Source organism: Thermobia domestica, chromosome 1 (assembly GCF_964235325.1).
Source record: "Thermobia domestica chromosome 1, izTheDome1.hap1.1, whole genome shotgun sequence".
Taxonomy (NCBI): Eukaryota; Metazoa; Arthropoda; class Insecta; order Zygentoma; family Lepismatidae; genus Thermobia; species Thermobia domestica.
The window spans coordinates 289,709,486-289,730,733 of NC_137454.1; the positions used below are offsets into that span (position 1 = coordinate 289,709,486).

Here is a 21,248-nt window from a genome sequence, read left to right on the forward strand (position 1 = left end):
ATCAAATGTGAATTAGGTCATAACACAATGAGAGTAAAAATTTTGTTAAACGATCAACCCAAAATCTGTCTGTTAGATAGTGGATCAGAACTATGCCTATTACGGTACAATATTTTTCGAGAAGTAACAAAGTGTGTAGCAAACGTGCATTTGCTAAAAGGAGAGCATATCGTTTTGTGCGATTTTCTAGGAAGAAAGAAAAAGAACGTGAAAGGAAAGGTTATTTTACCGGTACGAATTGAAAATGTGGAAGTGGCAGTTGAATTTCTTGTGTTACCAGAACTGCATGAAGATGTAATACTCGGTGCAAACTTCCTAGAGAAATTAAACAGTGTTATCGATTTTAAGCGAAGTAACTTGCGTGTTGAATTTCAAGGAATTAGTGGTGAAGTGCCTTTAATACAGAGAAATAGTGAAAATGTCATTGTAGCTAATGTAAGTGAAATTAGTGCAAGGTAGCCCCTATTGTTGTGTTGTCCGAGATAAGGGACCTTAATGATTTTTATGCGAGAACGGTGAATGTGTTCCGCAGTGGGTGCGCCGAGCCTTTAGAGAAAATTGAAGCTAGTGACTTAGTGGAGGACTTCCCACCGGATCTATATTTCACAGTAGATGAAATAAGGGATGCAGTTACACGCGCTACGCTGTTTAGTGAAAACGAGAAGGAAGAATTATTTCAGTTGTTAATGAAACATAGGAAAGTGTTCGCCCGTTTTCCTGGCCTGTGTAACAAATTTCAGTACCGATTAGAAGTGGATACAAATGAACCCATTGTTGCTCGTCCTTATGATATTCCGCACAAATATAAGGAAGGAGTGCGTGAAGAGATACGAAAATTGTTAAAGTGGGGTGTAATTAGACCTAGTTCATCATGTCATCTATTACCGTTGCACGTAGTATTGAAAAAGAGTGGAGCGTTGAGAATAGTAACGGATTGTAGAGCATTAAATGTGCACATTAAGAATCCAGCTCTGCATGTAGAAAAGTTGTCCGACCTCTTTGCTAAATTTAGTGGAAAACGTGTGCTAGGTACTCTTGATTTTACTAGTTCGTATCAACAATGTGGAATTACAGAAGATTCTATGCCATACTTAGCCTTCTTGTTTGAAGGAACGTTATATGAGTACACACGCATGGTGTTCGGTGTGAAAAATGGATCATCTGTATTGCAATTGTGCCTGAATAAAGTGTTCCCTTTACCGCTACAAGAGAAATTAATCAGGTATATGGACGATGTAGCTCTTGGTTGTACAACCGTACCAGAATTCTTACAGCAGTTAGATGAAGTGCTTCGTTTGCTAAGTGATGCGAACATGACACTAAATTTATCGAAGTGCATTTTTGGTGTAAGTGAAATTAACTATTTAGGCTATTACGTATCTTCAGAAGGCATACGAAAGGATCCGAAATCAGCTGAAGCAATCGAGAAGTTACCAGTGCCCAAAACTTTAAAAATGTTACGCTCATTTCTTGGTGCTGTTCAGTGGCATTCGCGAACAATTAAAGGTCATGCTGTTATCGCTAAACCCCTTTACGAACTTTTAGGGAAGGAAAAGAAATGGAAGTGGGAAGAAGAACACCAAAAGGCATTTGAATCATTAAAGGCTGAATTAGTGAAAGATGTGAAGTTACACCATCCACAGTTCGATAAGCCGTTTTATCTCGAAAGTGATGCGAGCAAACTCGGGTTGGCTTGTGTGTGTTATCAAATTATAGACGGTGAGAAGTGTGTATTAGAATATGCAAGCCGTACTCTTAACAAACACGAACAGAACTATGCCATAATTGAGCTTGAGTGTCTTGCATTTGTGTGGTGTATTCGTAAGTGGCATGTTTGGCTTAAAGGAGCGAAAATATACATACGAACAGATCATAAAAGCTTAGTGCAGTTAAAACGTATGCGTAATTGGAATGCAAGACTTATGAGGTGGTCTCTTGAACTTCAATCTTACGATTATGAAATAGAATTCATCAAAGGCAAGACTAACACACTAAGTGATTGTTTATCTCGTATGTTACCAACACAGGAAGATCTAATGGTGAATGTGAACCCTATACAGGCTGTTCAATCAGAAGTGTTCGATTTAGATCCGTCTACAATTGCGAAATTACAATGGGAGTGTGACGAGTACCGTCCTATTATTAGTTACTTACAAGGTAATATAAGTGAAAGTGAAAGTAGTGCAAATAAAAATTCTTTTCGTAGTAGTGCTCGAAATTGGAAACAAAATTACACTTTGGAAAATGGTATTCTGATGGTGAGAGATTTTCACTTCCCAGACAGATTAAAATTGTGTGTACCTCCATGTTTAGTGAAAAATATTTTAATTGGCTACCATAATCATTACGGTCACTTTGGATTTATGAAAGTGTTTAATATCACTTCCCGTATGTTTTATTGGAAAACAATGCGTAGTAACATTAAATCGTACATTCTTGATTGTGAAGTCTGCATGAGGACGAAGGTAGACCATCACCCAGTGAAGTGTTTAATGCAATCAGTGCCAGCGAAAAACATACGCTATTTGGTCTCAGCAGATTTGGTTGGTCCTCTACCTCGAGGTAAACATGGCGAAACTTACCTGTTAACAGTGTGTGATGTATATTCGCGTTATTTAGTAGCATATCCACTTCGTCGCGCTACAAGTGTAAGTGTAGCAAAATGTCTTACTGAGTCATACATTCTTCATCTTGGTATTTTCATGAACATCTTGGTAGATAATGGACCACAGTTTATTGGCAAGGAATTTGTACAAGCTATGGAAGCATATAACATCAAAATACATTATACTACGCCTTATCACGCACAAGGAAATGTCATCGAAAGATTCCATGCTGATTTAGAGAGAATTTTGCGTGTGTTGTGCCGCGATTCTCATTCCTCATTGCCCGAATATATTGTGCAAGCTTGTTGGTTGTTGAACTATACTATTAGTGCCAGTCTGGGAATAGCGCCCGCAGAGTTGCATCTTAACATCAAGCCAGAAGAATTTACGTTGTCACATTTTAGAATTGTGAAAAACAACGAAACAGTCGACGAGCAAGAAGGTATAGACTGGAATGGAAAATTAATTATGGCTGACTTACGGCGAAAGAAAATCATTCAGCAACGAAACGAAAAGTTGAACGTTCATCAGAGAGCTCGAAGGACTTTGTGTGAAGGTGATTTAGTTTTCTTACGTCAGTACAATATTAGTAGCTTGGTAGACAAACGTATAGCCAAACTGTGTGAAGTGTACCGTGCACCTTACTTACTGTGGAAACAAGTTGGTGAAAATGTTTTTGAAGTATTGGATCCACAAAGTGGCAAATATATTGGATTTCAGAATGTTTCTAGAATGAAACTGTGGAGACCAACACCAGCTACTAGGAAAAAGTGGCTAGAAATTCTGAAGAAGCATGTGGATGAAGAGCAGTTCAGTGACATTTTAGAGAGAGCCGAAAAGGAAGCCAACGGAGATTACATGAATGAAGAAGAAGAGGAAAGTAAAGAAGATCAATTGTGTAGCATCAATAATGAAGATCAAGAAGTAAGAGTACATTCTAGTTTTGTTGACGAAAATGTCTTGTGGTATATACGACATGGTTATTTAGATGAGCGAAAGTTGTTGAGTTTATTAGAGAAATATTACCATTAGCACTCCGAAGAAGTCAATTTGAATTTAGAGATATGTTAGGAGACAATAGAGTAATATACACTTTTATTAGAGTATTCCTTTTGTTGTTATTGAAACAACATTGAAGTTTTACCTTAAGACCTACGACCACATTTCGCCATGAATTTCATGTGCATCGTTTTCTTTTTGTCTTCTATAAACCCCAATGGGGTTTCCTTAGTATAATTTGTTTGTAACCACATCTCTGTGTGTTATCGTGGTCGTACTTGCAGTGGGTAGGTTTATATGGTTTTTGTGGGTTGGCTCTTCATTTAGTCGTCAGACCATCCCTAAGATGGATACAGGTTGGCATCTGTAGACATCTGACATTGCCTCAATATAATTCTCCATCATTCGAGTTTATATTGGTTTATTTCTCTCTTCGTTATAGTATTCATGTAACAGTCATCATTAAGGTTATATCTATAGGCTTATTATATTATCTATATCTATATATATTTTATTCAGCATCATGTTCTATACAGGTATATTTCAATATTAATTTATCTTGTACCATGTACTTATTCGATGGGGTTGCACGAAGGCGTTGAGGATTGAGACGTGCTTGTCGTGGTTGATACTCATGAAGGGATTTGAAAAAAAAAGAAAAAGAAGGAGAATGGAAGAAGAAATACTTACATTTCTTTTGTTAACCCATCCCAAGTCAAATTCCTTTTAACCATAATTATGTTATTTTAACCTTATTATAGTAATTACATGCAACATGTAAGGAACATACACTTGATATCCATACACGAAGAATACGACACAAGGAAGAACACACGTAGGTCCAAACAATAAGAAGAACACACATTCTATTCACCTCCACTTAATACGAATGCAGCGGAAATAAGTGCAGCACATTTTAAGTCAAAAAAAAGGGTAGAAAGGAAGATGCAAATTATACGTTAATAAGTTTATACGCAATAAGTTACAGTATTCCATGCATCTTCATATTGGCGCCGAATTTTGGTAAATAGTCCTGTATAAAAAAAAGGGACTATAGCCCGCAGAGACCGTCTAGAACTTCCACCGATGGACCTAGTCCTATCCAATGGGAAGAGGATAGGAGCAGAAGATTTAATTCCCGAGTGTTCATTCAATGGGAAGAGAATGAACGAAGAGGCTGGCCTATGGACTGGACATTGTTCTGGAGCATGGTGTAGATTGTGAATAGTGGACAACATGGACAGTGTGACGTGTGCAGATAGTAAAAGTATAAACAGTGTGTTATAAATGAACAGTAAAGTGTTGTTATTCGAACTGGAAAATATATCTACATTTATTTCAATATTCATTTTTCTTTTTATGTTTAATTAATTGCAAAGGTGAAAGTGTTTCTAAAAGTTGAAATTAATTCATTGCTTGAAGTGTTTTCATATTTTATTCACATTATTTGCAATATTTTAGTGTATGTGTGAAATATCCAATTTCTTTCAGTATTGAGTGAATTTACATTTGAACTAATAGGACTATAATAAATACATTTCTATGCATTTATTGATATATCACATATTTATGGACTGAATAAACATTTTATATAGTCGTGATTGCAGCAGTAAGTGAAGTGAAGTGTTTTGTGAACTCTAACTCAACCCATGTGTACGTCAAACTTTATACAGTGTGTCCTCGTCATACGCAGACAAACTATCAGTATTGCCAGGGTTCTTAGGATAAACGTATCTCATCAGAACTTTACCTATCAGCTGTTCGGGTGCCATTTGTCATAAACTCATTTATTCATCATTTTGGTAATATGCAGTTCAAGCAGTTTAATTCTCTTTTTAATTTAAAAGGACTAGCATATGCTAGCAGACGACGTTTCTATGTGCGAGTGTGTGTGTGTTCTCTCACTCAGCGGCGTCGTGACCTTGATCAGCACTTCTTCAGCCAATCACAGCTCTGTCCACTCTTACGTCACTTAACGCGTGAAACCCACGCGAACAGCGAGAGCTGAAGAGATTTAGCGGGAGACAAACTACTTGGCGCCGAACATCCGAAGACAAGCGAAACCTTTTTTTTACTGCTGCGAAATTCTTTATGTAGACACGTTATTGTTATAATTGTATCCACGCATATAACATGAGAAAAGGAACATCAAAAATTAGTATTACCCTAATTACCTAAGATGATGTAAGTATATTATAACCATTAAAATTTTTGAATCTATTTTTGAGTATTCGCTACGATTGTGCATGTCATTCCCTTACGCCTCATGGCATTTCGTTTGAGTGCATGGTGCAGAAATTATTTTCACTTATCGTTTGCGGAATTTATTATCTTTTGAAATATATGATGCTGAATCTTTTGCCTTTATAAAAAGTTGTACGTAGAATTTTTGCTTATGTGTAGTTGGCGTTGAAAGGAGCTTTCTTCGGATAACTTGTTTCATCGTCAACACTCGAGCAAACGTCCTATTTACGACTATCTAATATAATGTTTGCTCTATTTGGACCACCATCCTATGGAGTAAACGTTATAAAGTATAAATAAAGAATAAAGGACTTTTTTTTATTCAACCTTTGGTCGTTTCTAATAGTATAACAATCTTTCTTCTCAATTTGTAATGTATAAAGAAATGTAAAGCACTACGCTATTATTTAACTCGTATTTTTGTAGAACTTCAATTCTTAATTCCAAAGTTTAAAATAAAGTAATGAAATATGGTCTATTATTGAATTTGTGTTCATCTCAGGCATTAGGGTAGAAGGTAATTGGGCGCTGGAGGTAATTGGGTGGAAAACTTTTTTAAAAAAATTACACAAGTACTTTTCATTTCTGTATATTTTTATGGAACTTAATTACATCAAAATTTTGGGTAGGTAGATGTTGATAAAAATAAAGCTTAGTTGAATTTTGAGAGGGTGTAATAATGACAAAAAAACTGATTTGGTTGAAAAATGACATATTTGAAACCGAGTTTCAGGCTTGTGTGTATTTTGGTGTGAGTCACAATAGATCGCTCATCTATTAATATTTTGAACCAGAGTTAATACTGCTGCTTAAAAATGTCATAAGGATGGTGCCATGAAGAGAAGCCATGTTGAAACCTCACTGTGAGGCAGTTAAAATTTTGTTAAAATGCGTACCTCCCAATTACTTCCACGGGGTAATTGAACGCAAGGTAAATGGGTGGAATGCTTAAGTGAACATTTTTTGCATAGAATTCATTTGAAAGCTGTGCTACCTCTGTCTTTTGTGGTGTACACTTTTGTTACACAGTGCATTCTGTTTATTAAGATATTTCTAGAGTTTAGGATTTAGTTTTCTGGTCCACACTATCCAGGAAAGGGAATGAGAAAAGATTGGGGAGTAGGGTGGAGCGTTTTATACTTTTGTTGGAAATTCGATGACGGCTAATGCGGAAAAAGTGTCATTAGTGGCACCGACCTTACTGAATCTTTTTTTTGGACAACCCCCTACCCTGCCCCATCGGACTTAAAGTTTTTTAAGTGTTTAGTTAGGCAACACGCACAACACCAATGACAGAAAAGCAACTTGTGGTCGTTTTTCGAGTTACCTGATAGTTATAATACAATTATTTCTTTAAAAGAAACTTGTAGCAATGCCAGTGAACAATTTTAAAATGTTTATGAGTCAAAGTACAGCCATATTAGCTCAGTTGTTGGAATTCATGTCCAGATTTGGTTTGGAATGCAACATTAACGATGATTATAGGCACAGTCCTTGATATAACACGATTTTCTTTTGTGCAACTCTTCGCTTATTTTGCTCTGTACGCAAAATAACCCAGAACTCACACGGGGAGGTGGTTGCACATTGAGTTCCGCCCACCCACCCACCCAGTATGCATACGTTGACATTTGACCTTAGGTCACGTAATTCTTCTCGGTCTCGAAACGGGGCATTCTTGTTCTAGACTTCAGTTGGCTTTAACGTAGATATCTCTTGCGTTCTGGCCGCACTTTTTCGACTCTGCCTCGGACACCAGCCTCACTGTGCGTTTCACAGCTTAACTATGGCAATAAAATGTTGCTAAAGTAGTTGAAGTTCGGATGTTTTCTTCAAGCTGCTGATCCGTTATGTTTCGTGTGATTGGCGGCTCTGTTAGACATTTAGGCCAATTAATCATGTCGTAGTAATTTCCAGCTGTAAAATTTAATTTCGGAACAATGAAGTCACGTGGGCGGCTTGATCTCTGTGCCTTCTGGCTGCAGCATTTTTTATCCTTCTCCAGCCTAACGTTCGAATATGCGGATTTTCATCTGCTGTCATCGCTATCAGCACGTTTACATGATGAGCGCAGCATCCGTTTGTTTGAAGAACAGAATGAACTATGTATTGTAGATCAAAATAATAAACGTGATAGCTTCACTATGCTAAACAGATGCATGGCGCCTATTTCGCACGAAGGATTTCGCCGTATTGAAAACCAGACAGGGGCGTATACTTTAACAATGTGGTGGTAAAGTAGACACAAACTTGAACAAGGTTTATCAATATTGATATAGTGGCGAAGCATCCTACAGGCCAACGTAAGCCATCGTGAATGTGATAATGGTCTTGATTTTCTGTTTGCTAGATCGGTAGTACACATTCCTACAGCAACAGCCTTTCAAATTTCAGAGATAATTCTGGTCGCTGCTTAAATCATCTGGTTTTTCCATTTCAGACACTCATTCAACGGGAATAGGTGTAAAGGAGACGATCGGTGAACGTTCACAATCTTTTAATTTCTTTCCGATGGGGCCGGAAAAAGCTTTGGGTCCGGTCGTCCCACCATCCAATTCGGTAACCAGGTGTCGAAATGGCAACTCGTTGGTATGAAGAAGGCAAATGAGATGCTGCAGTTCCTTTCCTAGGGATCTTTGTATCTTACTTATCACGCCGTTATCCCATCCTGTGTTCGTGGCTTCGCCATCGCTTCCGACTGCCTCAAGACTTGACAAGCCGTACTGATTCTTCTCTAAAAGCTCCAATATAAAGACGGTAATATCCTTGCCAGTTCCTGAGTTAGGTGTGACATGACAAAAGTATTCTGAACCGGGCTCCGATAGAACTGTGATATGCTTTTCTGTAACCTCTCGTCTTCGCAGTTTGCTGTTAATTTTTTTCTTGCACAAAAGTTGTATAATTTTTTCCGTCGAAGTAGATACTTGTAATCGTCCGGCCTATGTGAGCCTTTTCGTTCTGGATCTTCTCATTCAGTCTATCTTTTCCTCTTCGTACCTTAGATCTGTCAACAACAAGATTTTTGTCCTCTGGCGTTATGAGTCTCGCGTCCTGAAGTACGGCAGAAGCGATCAAAGCAATCTGTCTGTCTGAAGCTCCAGTTCTAAAAGCTGCCTCCGATGTATTTTGAAGACAGATGCGCTTTAGACTTTGTTTTCTTCTTGGTCGCGCTTCGAAGTCAGATCCCGACGTCCTTCCCGATTCAACAGCTTCACTGGATTCCCCTGACGACGCCAGTATCTTTGACCTGTGCCTATGCCTAATCCCACTAGTTGATGGACTTGCTTCAACCCTTCCAGCGTCTTTCTTGGTTGTCTGCCCCTTAAATCTAATCACTTTACGGGAAAGCATCTTTGACAGAGATTTGCTTGTTGGGACGGCAATGTAACCAATGCTCATTTTCTGTGATGTTCTCTGGTCCGAAAGAAACTTGAATTCTTGTTTTGGAATCTTGCGTGTCCTCTCACAGTTGCAATCTTCGGCGGTTTTACATTTGCAAGACGCAATACCAAAAATAGACTTTTCCGCGTGTGCAACAAAACCTACACGAAGTATTGCTTCTTGTCCTTGTCGACTTAAATGTTTTTCCTTGGTGCGACACTTATTATAAAATGTTTTCAGCATATCAAAAGCTCTCTTTTCTGAAACCACAGGAATGCTCGCTTTACGCCAAATATGTACAACTCTTTGTCCAACTAGTTTACAAATGTCAGTAATTGGTAATTTAGTTACACTTTCGTCACCACTTAAACCACTTCGAAAACAATAATAATGTCGCATAACGTCAGCGTACATGGGTAACTGCACTTCACTCATTTCACTTGGAGTGCCAAATAAGCCTCGTTTCACACTTTCCCGCGTTGGTCTGCTATGTGGCTTTTTCTTCATCTTGCTTTCCATTGCTTCCGAACTTGGAAACCAAAGTGTACAAAATGTCTCTGAATCGTATCCCACTGAGAAAACTGTAACTTTAGGTACAATGCACAAACTCTCTGTGTTAACAGAAATATTAGCGCAATATTTATACCACCGCCGAACTTTGAGCGAGAATATTCTAGAAATGTCGGTGTAGGTTCTGGAGCCATCGAGGTGAGCGGGAGGTGCTCGATTCTTTTGTACGGAGCCGGACGTTGCGACGACGCTCGAAGAGCGTTGCCAAAGTAAACAACCACGAAGTTGTGTACCCTGCAGCTAGATGGCATTTGCTGTCGGTGTACATAACAAACGAAAGGTTCAAAAACAAATCGTGTTATATCAAGAGCTATGCCTATAATCATCGTTAACGTGGCATTCCAAACAAAATCTGGACATTAATTCTAACAACTGAGCTAATATGGCTGTACTTTGACTCAAACATTTTAAAATTATTCACTGGCATTGCTACAAGTTTCTTTTAATAAAATAATTGTATTATAGCCATCAGGTAATTCTAAAAAAAAAAAAAAAAAAACGACCACAAGAAGCTTTCTGCCATTGATGTGCGTGTTGCCTAACTAAACACTTAAAAACTGTAAGTCCGTTGGGGCAGTGTAAGGGGTTGTCCAAAAAAATAAAAAAAATCAGTAAGGTCGGTGCCACTAATGGTATCTTTTCCGCACTAGCCGTCATCGAATTTCCAACAAAAGTGCAAAACGTTCCACCCTATTGGGGAGGAAAGAAAGTGGCCTGGGACCTGTAAGTCAGGTACCACATCGGTATTTTCCTGCAATTATACCAAACTTTGAGGTCTATCTATTCAAAAACTCCCATTTCGTGTTTTATCGGGAAAGAAAATCGAAGATATAGCTCATTTGCTTGGTTTAGTAGATATCGGAATTTTTGATACTCACCAAGCACAAACCTTCCGAAGGCTATGTTACCGGTCCAAGAAATGTTCAGAATCTGTTCACATAGTTCCGGAAGTATGAGTAGACAGTCATATTTTTTCTTGACAAGATCATCACTAATCACTGAAGGCCTACCATACCTCAGTTCATCATGAATATATTTTCTTCTTTCTTTGAAAAATGTAATCTAATCTACTGACTTACATCTTTGCTCATAATATTGGAGCCGTATACAACATACAATTCAATATGAATGTCTGCGCCTGACAGATTTTTTTTCAACAAAGAAATATTATCACTCGAAGTACCTCGCATTAGGGTAACAATACTGACGCTTCAATCACTACTACTAGCGCCAATCCACAATGTCGATTACTTACCGAATTATCGTCATACATCCCAATCAGGCATCTGTATAGTATCGTAAGCAATTTTCATGCGATGATCGGAACCTATACATGTATTAAATCCCACTAAATCACAAATAGAGTGTTCTGAGCAAAGAGGACCCAAATCCAATTGCCAAAGTTGTGAGTAAAAAAACATAAAGTTTTTACAATACAATTAAATGTACGAAAATGTTAACACTCTTTTTTTCATTATAAGAATTATTTTCTTTTGCATTATAAGAATTATTTCCGATATTTGGACATGAAGATTTTAATCTCTGAAAGGAGCTTCAGGTAGAAATCTTAAATAAGAAATATGTCCAAAATGACCACAAGTGGACTTGAATCCTTTGTGGACTGAAGATGCTAAATGTGAAAAATAGAGCCAAGTTCTAATTTTTCGTAATCATTTTGTTAGGGTAGGAAACGAATAGAAATCTTAAATAATGCCAAGTTCTCTTGAAATTCTAAAATCGGAAAATGATATTTGCTACTCTAGTGCTGAGAACAATGTCCCAAGCAGAAGCCTCACAAGGCGAGACGGGACTGTATCGAACTTATTCCAATTTCTTTTTCCTATTATCGGATTTCAATGGAACTTGACATTATTTTAATTCACGGCGGCGGGACAAATGAGGGTAATATACCCGAACAAATGTGAGTGTCCGATGTTACATGCACCTATTGTTTGTATGGTGTGGGAAGAATGTTTTCGGGATATAAAAATTTTCTTTAAAATAATAGACATAGGTTCACTTTTGAACATTTGAAACAATATATTATTATCAAGTGCAATAGCAAGCCGTAACCTCCCATTTACCACCCCCAGAAAAACTACAAGTGAAACCATTGTAGTAAATGTAACAGAAAATTAGCTGTAAAATAAATAACTGCTAGTGAAATAATTGTTCTTAAATGTATACATACAATCAGCTAAGGGAAACATGAAACTTTAAATGTGTACTTTTTGATCAAGAATAATCTTAAAACATGTCTTTCTCTTATCCTCTTTAATTTTTCATTTGGAAGGGAAAATTACAGTTTTCGGATAGTTTATTTATTTATTTATTTATTTATTTATTGTCAACACAACAGGCTATAGCCCAATTACAGTGTTGTAAATTACGCAATTACATGTTCGTAACTCTTGATAATATGAAACTCTTGATATTTTCATTTACTTATATCAGAAATTCTAGATTTATGTCAAATTTGAAGTTTTCATATTTACAGGAAGTACTCTATAGGTTTTGACGAGTGAATACCAAACTTTGAGGTTTTCAGAATCCTCCATCTCATAAACAGTTTGAGATTATTGCTTGATTTTTTATGTCATGACCTGGTGCAGCTTAATAACGCAACTGATTGTCACTCATGGGGTGCGAAAGCATGCGTATTCGAAGTATGACGTGTAAATAACTGTGTGCCAGTTCAATGAGCGAGAAGTTGGCTTGGTGGCGTGCACCTAGATCTATATAAATCATTGTTTCTGTGGCGATAAAAGTAATTCAGATAATGTAATGATCGAATTTTGTGTGCTTTTATATATGTATTAAACACATGTATTTAATTTATTTTCAAAGGAGTGGTATTTTCTGGAAGCATTTCTATTGGACTTGCGCAGCCAGAGGACAAACAACCAACAATGAATAATAATACTGAGAATGTAAGTAATAGCAAAAGTACTTTGTTGAAATAAAACTTACCATCATGCTTGAACCTTTCAATTATTGCTAAATATTATAAGTGAGAATACAAGTACTATAAATAAAACTACAGAGTTCCTTGATGAAGATGTGTCATTTTCTATAATTCGAGGGAGATGATAATCTTCATAATAATCCAAGTAGAGGTACCACTGGTATGGATAACCGTGACACAGGGTCAGTAATATCTCTTTTACAGTATTTGCAAACTAGTTTGTATGAGACTCCTTCACGTTTTCAATATATGAGACTCATATGGATACCGATTTTCGTAATGACATTATACGAGGCTCTTTCATGTTCTAGGAATCTTACTATTTATTTCACAAACTACTTACCTCAGAAAGTTGTATCACTTCTCAATATAATGTACCAGCAGCGTTCACCCCGCTTCGCTGCGGTCACCCCGGAACGCAATAAACTTTGTTACTTAGATAATTTTTACTTTTTCGCTTTCAAGTGATATGATAAAAACCATAGAAGATTGCAGTAAATCTTAACATTATATCGCCTGTCATTTATGTTAACCCGCCCCGCTTCGCTGCGGTCATCCCGGTGCTGGCATATTGTAAAAGTGTCTGTAAAAATAAGCAAATCAATTAAAAAATTTTAAACAGAAGATTCAAGCTATTTTCCGCTGTATATCGCCTGTCATTTATGTTAACCCGCCGAGTGACACGGTCATGCGGGTTGCATATAAATACGTTTATTTTTACCTATGATGAACTAATAACAAAGGATTTGTACGTTATGGACACTTGAATGGTCAATTATCTCAAGACACTGGTAATTAAAAATTAAAGTGATATGATAAAAACCATCTAGGGTCCAAATCCTAATAACCCCCCAAAAATGAAAGAAATTGGTTCAGCCGTATTAGCGTGATGAGCGGACAAAGGATTTTGTACGTTCTCTTTTATATATATAGATAGATCTTCAGATGCACGTATTTCTCGTAATGTTGATGCCATGATTCCATGGCCACCAAGAACGATTCTTTAAAATGTGGTTTGACCAGTGAAAAATGGCTTATACCAGACCGACTAAGAAAAATAAACGCCCAGACCATTATGGTCACTCACTTTTTGAGCACTGGTGATAAACCGAAAATTCTTAGGTGGCGGGAAGTCTGTTTGCTTTCAATGTGATGGTTGCCTCTTTGTTTCAGGATTGAAAACTGGTATCCATGTCTCATCCACTGTGACAATTGATGAAAAGAAAGTACCAATCATGATGTCATCACAAATAAACTATTTTGACAGTTATTACATGACCACCGATTTCCATTAAAATTTAGTACACGAGGACAAAATTTCCACATTTGTTACACCTTCACCACGTATTTTACAGAGTTGTTAATGAATCAATACGTTCCACACCATGTAGGCGGAGGAAACGTATGATCACACAGAGGGCAGGCACAAGGGAAAAATATCACTCGGGCAAGGAATTCATGTGTTAACCCCTATAACCCCGTTAGTATTACTGAGTTCCCATTTGCTATGCTGCCTTACAGAAATATGTTTTTTTAAAGGTAACTTCTTGAACTCCATAAATTCAAGCCAGATAATCATTTACGAAACTGAGTAAGAACTTGATTTTTGCAGTTAATACTTAGAGAAATTCCTGGTTAAGGATATACGAAACACATAATTATATCCACATGAACGTGCAGAATATTCTGCTTTATTTATTACAAACTTACAGAACAGAACGGTTTAAAAAACAAAGAATTATATTTATACTTTGTTTGATATGCTTACAAGATGGATCATTATACGCAACATGTGTTCACAAATATCTACATAGCAAAACAATCTTGTTAACTCCAGAAAAGAACAAATAACTATAACAAAAGTACAAAGAAATAATGCTACCAGTAACATAATTTTATACCTTTATTCAGCTTTAAAACAAATTGTTCTGTGTCTTTACAGTGCCAAGTAAAATTAACTTTTCGAGCCTTTATCTCTGCAAAGTCTTTAATCAAGATATCAGTATCAACCTCACGTAGAACATCACTTTCAATAGACATCATAGAAAGACCTACAAGACGCTCCTGCATCATTGTTGATCTTAGATAGCTCTTTATAAGTTTCAACTTTGAGTAACTTCTTTCTGCTAAAACTACAATTATATGTATAGTTAGCAAAATTCTTAGGGCAATAATTACATTTGGAAATAACCTAATAAGCGAGTTCTTGCAAATACATGTAAGTACTCGCAACGGTTTGCTCCCACTTTCAGAACTTGTTATTCCAGTTTATGCATTTCTACTTCATGGATTTTCTGTCGTGTTGCTCCTTGACAGGTATTCTTCCAGACTGTGCAGTTTATAATAGTCTATATTGCAGGATTACAATCTCAATATACGAGGGTTGGAACTTTAACAGTGACAACACTGCTTTAGAGACGCTACGCAACAGAATCAAATAATGTTCTTCGTACCACATGTTTGTTACATATTAGCTTACCACAATGCAAATGGAAGCTCCTTTCGGACGTCACGCGCAAAGACAGTAGACAAGAAGAACAGAACCTCGTCTAGTGGGAGAATATATTAAACACAGACACGTACGCGTGATTAGTATGTAGTGTACGTAGTGTAAAGCAAGATTATAGTTGTCACGATGTTTCCGAAACAACAACGGAGTTTGATAAAAATTGAATGTGCCGAAGGTTGTACAGCACGAGAGTTCATGAAGGCCTTCAAGATGCTTGCGGAGAATCTGCATTGCCTTACAGAACAGTAGCAAGGTGGGTGCACTCCATAGCCCGCGTAGTCAATTGTAACATCAAGTCTCACTCCGCAATATTTATTTATCTCATTTTAATGTGTATTTTGTTTTGAAGCGATATTAAATTGTTTAATATTTTCTTTGCTTTTTTTTTTTTTTTTTTTTTTTTACAATTACCCATGTATATTTTACAGCACAAACTCTTTTAACAGTTCTAAGAAAACTAAATTTCTCTATCCACGGAGTCTGACTCCGCGGCGCGTTCTACGGCGGGTTAAGGGAGGGACAAGTGTGGGAGAATCGCATGGTCTGGTCACCTCCGTGTCAAGTTCAACATTACTAAATAATGCTGATGACCAAATCGTTTGGTAAATATAACGCCAAACCAAACGTTTAGTCACCAGCACTAAATAATTTGGTTACGATTTGTTTGCTTGCAACAGTCAAGTAAAGGGTTACCAGTACCAAGTGCGTAATTATTACCTCTGACCAAATATGTTGAATTCGGGCGGGAATACTAAAATGTTTGGTTAAGGTGCTCAAGGTTTGGTTCTTAGAACTAAATAATTTTGTTACAAATACTTAATCTGACTTCAGCGAATCCAACCAAATGCCGTATTATTTGGTTTGATTTACCGAAACATTTGTTAACAATTTTCAAACGATACGAGATAGACGTAACTTAACCTTTGTTATTTCTTTGGCGATTAAATACTTTTTAAGACATCTCCCAAATTTGAATAAGCCGAACTACTATCCTCTGTGCCGAACTACAGATTATTACAGTAATTGCTGAAGGCTACAAAAATTAAGATTCACAAAAGTAATTTTGAAACATTGACACAGTTATAAGCTTGGGATGACATAAGTGGTTTACAATATATAACGCGCGGTTAGAACGAGAACAAAACATGCACATCCCGGACATAAGGACTCATCACACATAAAAATCACTGCCACACTCAGTGCTGTCGTTGAGCCTGTTCCCACCGGTTCAACCGAACTGGTTATTAAGTCTTTTTGGGTCTAGATTTGGTACTTAGAATAAAATAATTCTGCTGCCTACAGTTGCTCTCCCGCTCTCTTTTTCAAGTTCTTGTCTGGTTTCACTGAGACATATGACATTTTTGCGACTATAATTTTATCGGTTAATAGTTCGTTTTCTGTTTGCGGCTACATTCATCCTTCACTTCACTGAAAAATGATTATTTCCTTGGGGTCTTGAATAATCCGGTACTCACCCTATCTGTTTCCGTAAGAGCATAATCACCGGGTGTTATCGAACGTTAGAATTGAAATTATGTGTCATTTGGCAATTACGGGCGTATGATTATTGACTTCTTTCGCTTACGCTTTACAATTTTAACGTAGTTCCTTAGTACTACATCTATTGCGTTTCACTACATTGCCAAATGACACACAATTTCACTTCTAACACTCTTAGTCACAACTCACCTATATATGCTAGACAGTAGTGAAACTAGTGCAACTCAATCTTCCAAAGTCAAAGTCATGCTCTGAGGAACAAGTATGATGTAGTTTCAATCACAAGAAGTGTATCCTATGGAAATATTATATAGAATGTAGCTCCTAACATTACCTCAATTAATTCGCACTTTCTTAATTACTGTACAATATCATGAATCCAAATTTAAATATCCGCTATCGAGAGTTAAATATTTCAATAGAGGTAGATTTTCAAAATCAATTATTTCTCTTCATTACTTACCTTTTGCACCTATTTTTCAGTTCTGTTGCTTCATTCCTGCCTCCTCGATCAAAACCAGTCAAGCAGTAGCTGTGTGCTTTGACACTTCCTCTGATGATCAAGAGCAGAAATCCACTGGTAGGTAAATGCAGTACTACATATTGCTTAATTATATGTAATAGTATATTTGCAACACTTCATATTAATATTAAAATTAATATTTCCCAGAACAAGTTTAGAGAAACTGAGCAGTTAATTTAGTTGATCCTGCAAAGGTTTGATTTTCTGCGAAACTATAGCTGCTTGTGATCATTAGAAAACGTAGCTATAACCCAATCAAGGAACATTTTAGACAAAGGTGTAGCGTTTGATAAATATTAATTTATTCAAATGGAAGAAACAAGAAACATATTTGGTAACGTAGTACACACTACAAAGTTTATCCACAAGTTTTATCACTAATCTTTCAAGTTATGCGGAACCAAACAATAACTTATTGTGTATAAATAGCAATATATATATATATATATATATATATATATATATATATATATATATATATATATATATATATATATATATATATATATATATATATATAATGATCCAGTATATATTCACGATAACTGAATAATGATGAACAAAAGACGAAGTATTACTATATAAGCATTCAGAAGAAATTAATATTCTCACCGAAAGATTACAAAGAACATGATGAAGTTAATTGGTGTTGGAGTAAGTAGCCCCACAGAGGATCACTTTACATTTTTTAAAGAAAATTCTAGGCTTATGTATGGATACATTTACGGATACATATATACATCGTTCGAATCAAATTAAATTCCAACTAGTTCCTTGAAATAATTGAAGCTTTGCTCAAATTCAACACTATGAACAATGTAGCCGGGCAACGTCAAATATATTCAGAGAGTGTGTAGTATTATCTTGTGGAGGCCGATTTTTTGCTACTTATCTATCTCTTTCGAAGCAAAGACGTGCGTTAAAGCACAATGTCTGTGACATTCCGATTTAGATTTTTTGTGGGCTCACCAAGTGACCCAGAGTTGATGTTGTTGAAGGAACTAAAGCAATAAATTGAGTTTCGTGCTGAACGAGGTTACGAAACTTTGTTCATTATTCCAACTGGAGTACAAAAATGGGCTCTTCGTACCTTCTTTCAGCAAGCACACTATGGTCAACAAACGCATTGTCGTCGTGTGAAGTCATTTTGACCGATTTGACCGAGTTGCGTCGTTCTCTAACATGTAATGTGGCTTCGTCTGTGGATCCCTAGGATCTGTTAGCTTATGAACTGTGTAAATACACAAATCTATGTCGATATGAATTGTTTTGGTCTCCAGAGTCGAATATGCCTCTTCTGAACTACTTTTTTGGTGCATGGAAGTCCTCTTTGCTTGCTGAGAAGCACAATGAACAAAAAATATCCATATTGTCGTGTTCTTAGCAGCTGTCATGTGATGCAGTTTGTGATCACAAGTTGAAATTATTTTGTGTGAACTATTATTTTACAGTGTGTTGTTCTCTTTGGTTGTGCTACAACATAGTATATACGAACAAAATTAACGAATTCATGTTTATGATACCATAATAAATGTATCCTATGGCTTTATTCAAAATTGTAGTTCTTTATACAGTCTATTAAGTAAGAGCGTGGTCGTATTTCTTTTACAATACAATAAAGGGAACTTGTGTCCTCCATGCAGTATCCGGAAAGCACTAGTTGAGTATGAACGTGTGGCTGAGAAGGACAATAGGAGCATTAAGTGCTACATACACGTCGTGTTTTGAGGCTGTGCTTCCCTGTGGCCACCCCAGAGGGCCGAAAATGAGTCACGTCAAGGCGGCGAAATATATGAGTCGAAGTCGTTTGTACAACAGTGGATAAATCGTTATAAAGCGGTGAAGAACGTGGATGTCTTTCAAGAACGTGCGTCAAAGGGGAAAGTGAATCCACAAGTCGAAAAAATTATTATTAAGCTGTTTTCGTGAACTCCTGTCTTAACATTGCGTCAAGTGAAAGTAAAATTAAAGCAAAAGGGCTACGATGTGTCGTGTGTAACGACTAGAATGCATCTCCAGGCTCACAATATTAAATATGGAGCTACAGTGAGAAACCTTTATTAAGTGAAAAGCACGTCATGAAACGACTGGTGTGGGCAAAGGGAAACTTGGACCGGGAGTGGGAGAATTTAATTTTTACCAAGGAATCTTCTGTGTGGGGTTATGTGAGCAGACAACGGACCTGGGCAACTGCCTCCAACTTGTTTGTCCAACGGATAGTGAGAAATATCATGCAGGTGCATATTTGGGATCTTTTTTTTTAAAAAATGGGTTTCGGTAAGTTGCATGTGTTTACCGGCACTTTAAATGCACGGAAGATGTTACAAATCTATCAAAGATGTTTGCTACTGACTGTCAAACGTTGATTCATCGACAAAAATGAAGATTGGATACTGCAGGAGGACAATGATCCTAAGCACCGCAGGAAACTCTGCAGCGACTGGAAAAGGGACAAAGGTGTGCACGTACTGGATTGGCCCTCACAGTCGGCTGACGCTAATGCCATTTAAGATGACTGGTCATACATCAAGCTGAAGCTTCAAAGCAAAGGGGTCTTCACTTTAACCCTGCTGTCAACGCAAATTCGAGGCATTTGGAGATCTCTTCCATGCGAATATGCGGAAAACTTGGTCGCAAGCACGCCTCGGAGATGCCAAGCCGTTATCGACGCTGTGGATGACTGGACGCGTGATTAATTGTACGTGCATTTTTCTTTTGTGCATATTTGATGTATGTATATGGTTTCATTTGCTGTCAGATACATGTTTCTCCTAATTAACCCGACCAGGCTCTTACTTTATAGACTGTAGACTGTTATACAAACTATGCTATGTATAAGAAGTCTTATTACAATTAATATGTCCCTCCATCTGTCTGTCTGTTGATAAATATCGGAACAAACCTAGTAGAAGAAATGAAATGAAATCTTTAAGTTTTACGTCTCACGATTATGCCGGTTATGCTAAAGGAGACTGTGATGATGGGAAATGAATGAAAGGGTGGAATGAAGAAAGTGGGAGCAAACGGAACCCCGAGATAAAACAGGCACACGGTATTTGTTCACCACAAAGTTCACTTGACGCGAGCTTGGATCGAACCAACGACCCCATGTACCAGAGGTGAACGCTCTACCACTGATCCACTGCGGCCCCCAAACCTAGTGGAAGAATGTAAAGTGTTGATAACAGACAAGTAGAAATATTGATGTTTTTGCAGATATACTACTCCAACTTATACTAAAGGTTTTTATTACTATTATTACGTGAGGTGTGCCATGGTGTAGTTTTCCACAACTTGATTTTGATTGTTTGCCTTGGTACTGTTATTGCTGATTAATCTTATCCCATAGTCGTGACGATTGACACAAAATCGACTCATAAGCTTAAAGTTTCCAGATGATTATAAGTAAGATTTATAAACGGAATATATATAAATGGTGCCAAGAATTTTATCAAATTACTGCTCTATCAACCGTCAACGTCACAGTTAAGTTTGTTCCATTGAGTTCATGCACTCGAGGTAATCATTTATGTGCTTAGAAAACCACCAAATTAATATGACGTACATTTTGTGTGTGTTTGAAAGTGTAGCCAACGTTGAATCTAAGCATATCAACAGAAACACCCATAAGGCGATGAGACAGACCTTTGGGAAGAAGGCACGATTAAAAGTTATCTTTTCTTTTAATTTTTCGTAACTTTTCTAGAGATTAAATTAAACAAAATTTATTTAAATGTATTAATTTTACGATCTTTTAAACCGTCCTTTGGCAACAAGAATAAAGTTTAGTTCATTGATAATACAGGGTGGCGTTGGGAAACGGGAAGGCTTTAGTGTTAGAGTTGGCAGCACTGTAGTGCTGGCAGTTGCTCGAAACCGATGCGTAGTTGTGAACGCCTTACCATTTAGTAATCATGCACCATTCTACTGTTGCGGAATGTGCTATCGTTG

The 21,248-nt window shown here is 37.0% G+C and overlaps 1 protein-coding gene across 1 annotated transcript in view; it reads left to right on the plus strand.

Moving 5' to 3' along the window:
• Positions 1-21,248, plus strand: part of LOC145667670 (uncharacterized) — a 98,487-nt gene that overhangs the window by 10,824 nt on the left and 66,415 nt on the right. Inside the window, exons 3-4 of the mRNA XM_081735130.1 lie at positions 12,648-12,730; positions 17,258-17,354. Coding sequence (XP_081591256.1) covers positions 12,648-12,730; positions 17,258-17,354 — 180 coding nt within the window. The remainder of the gene's footprint in view (positions 1-12,647; positions 12,731-17,257; positions 17,355-21,248) is intronic.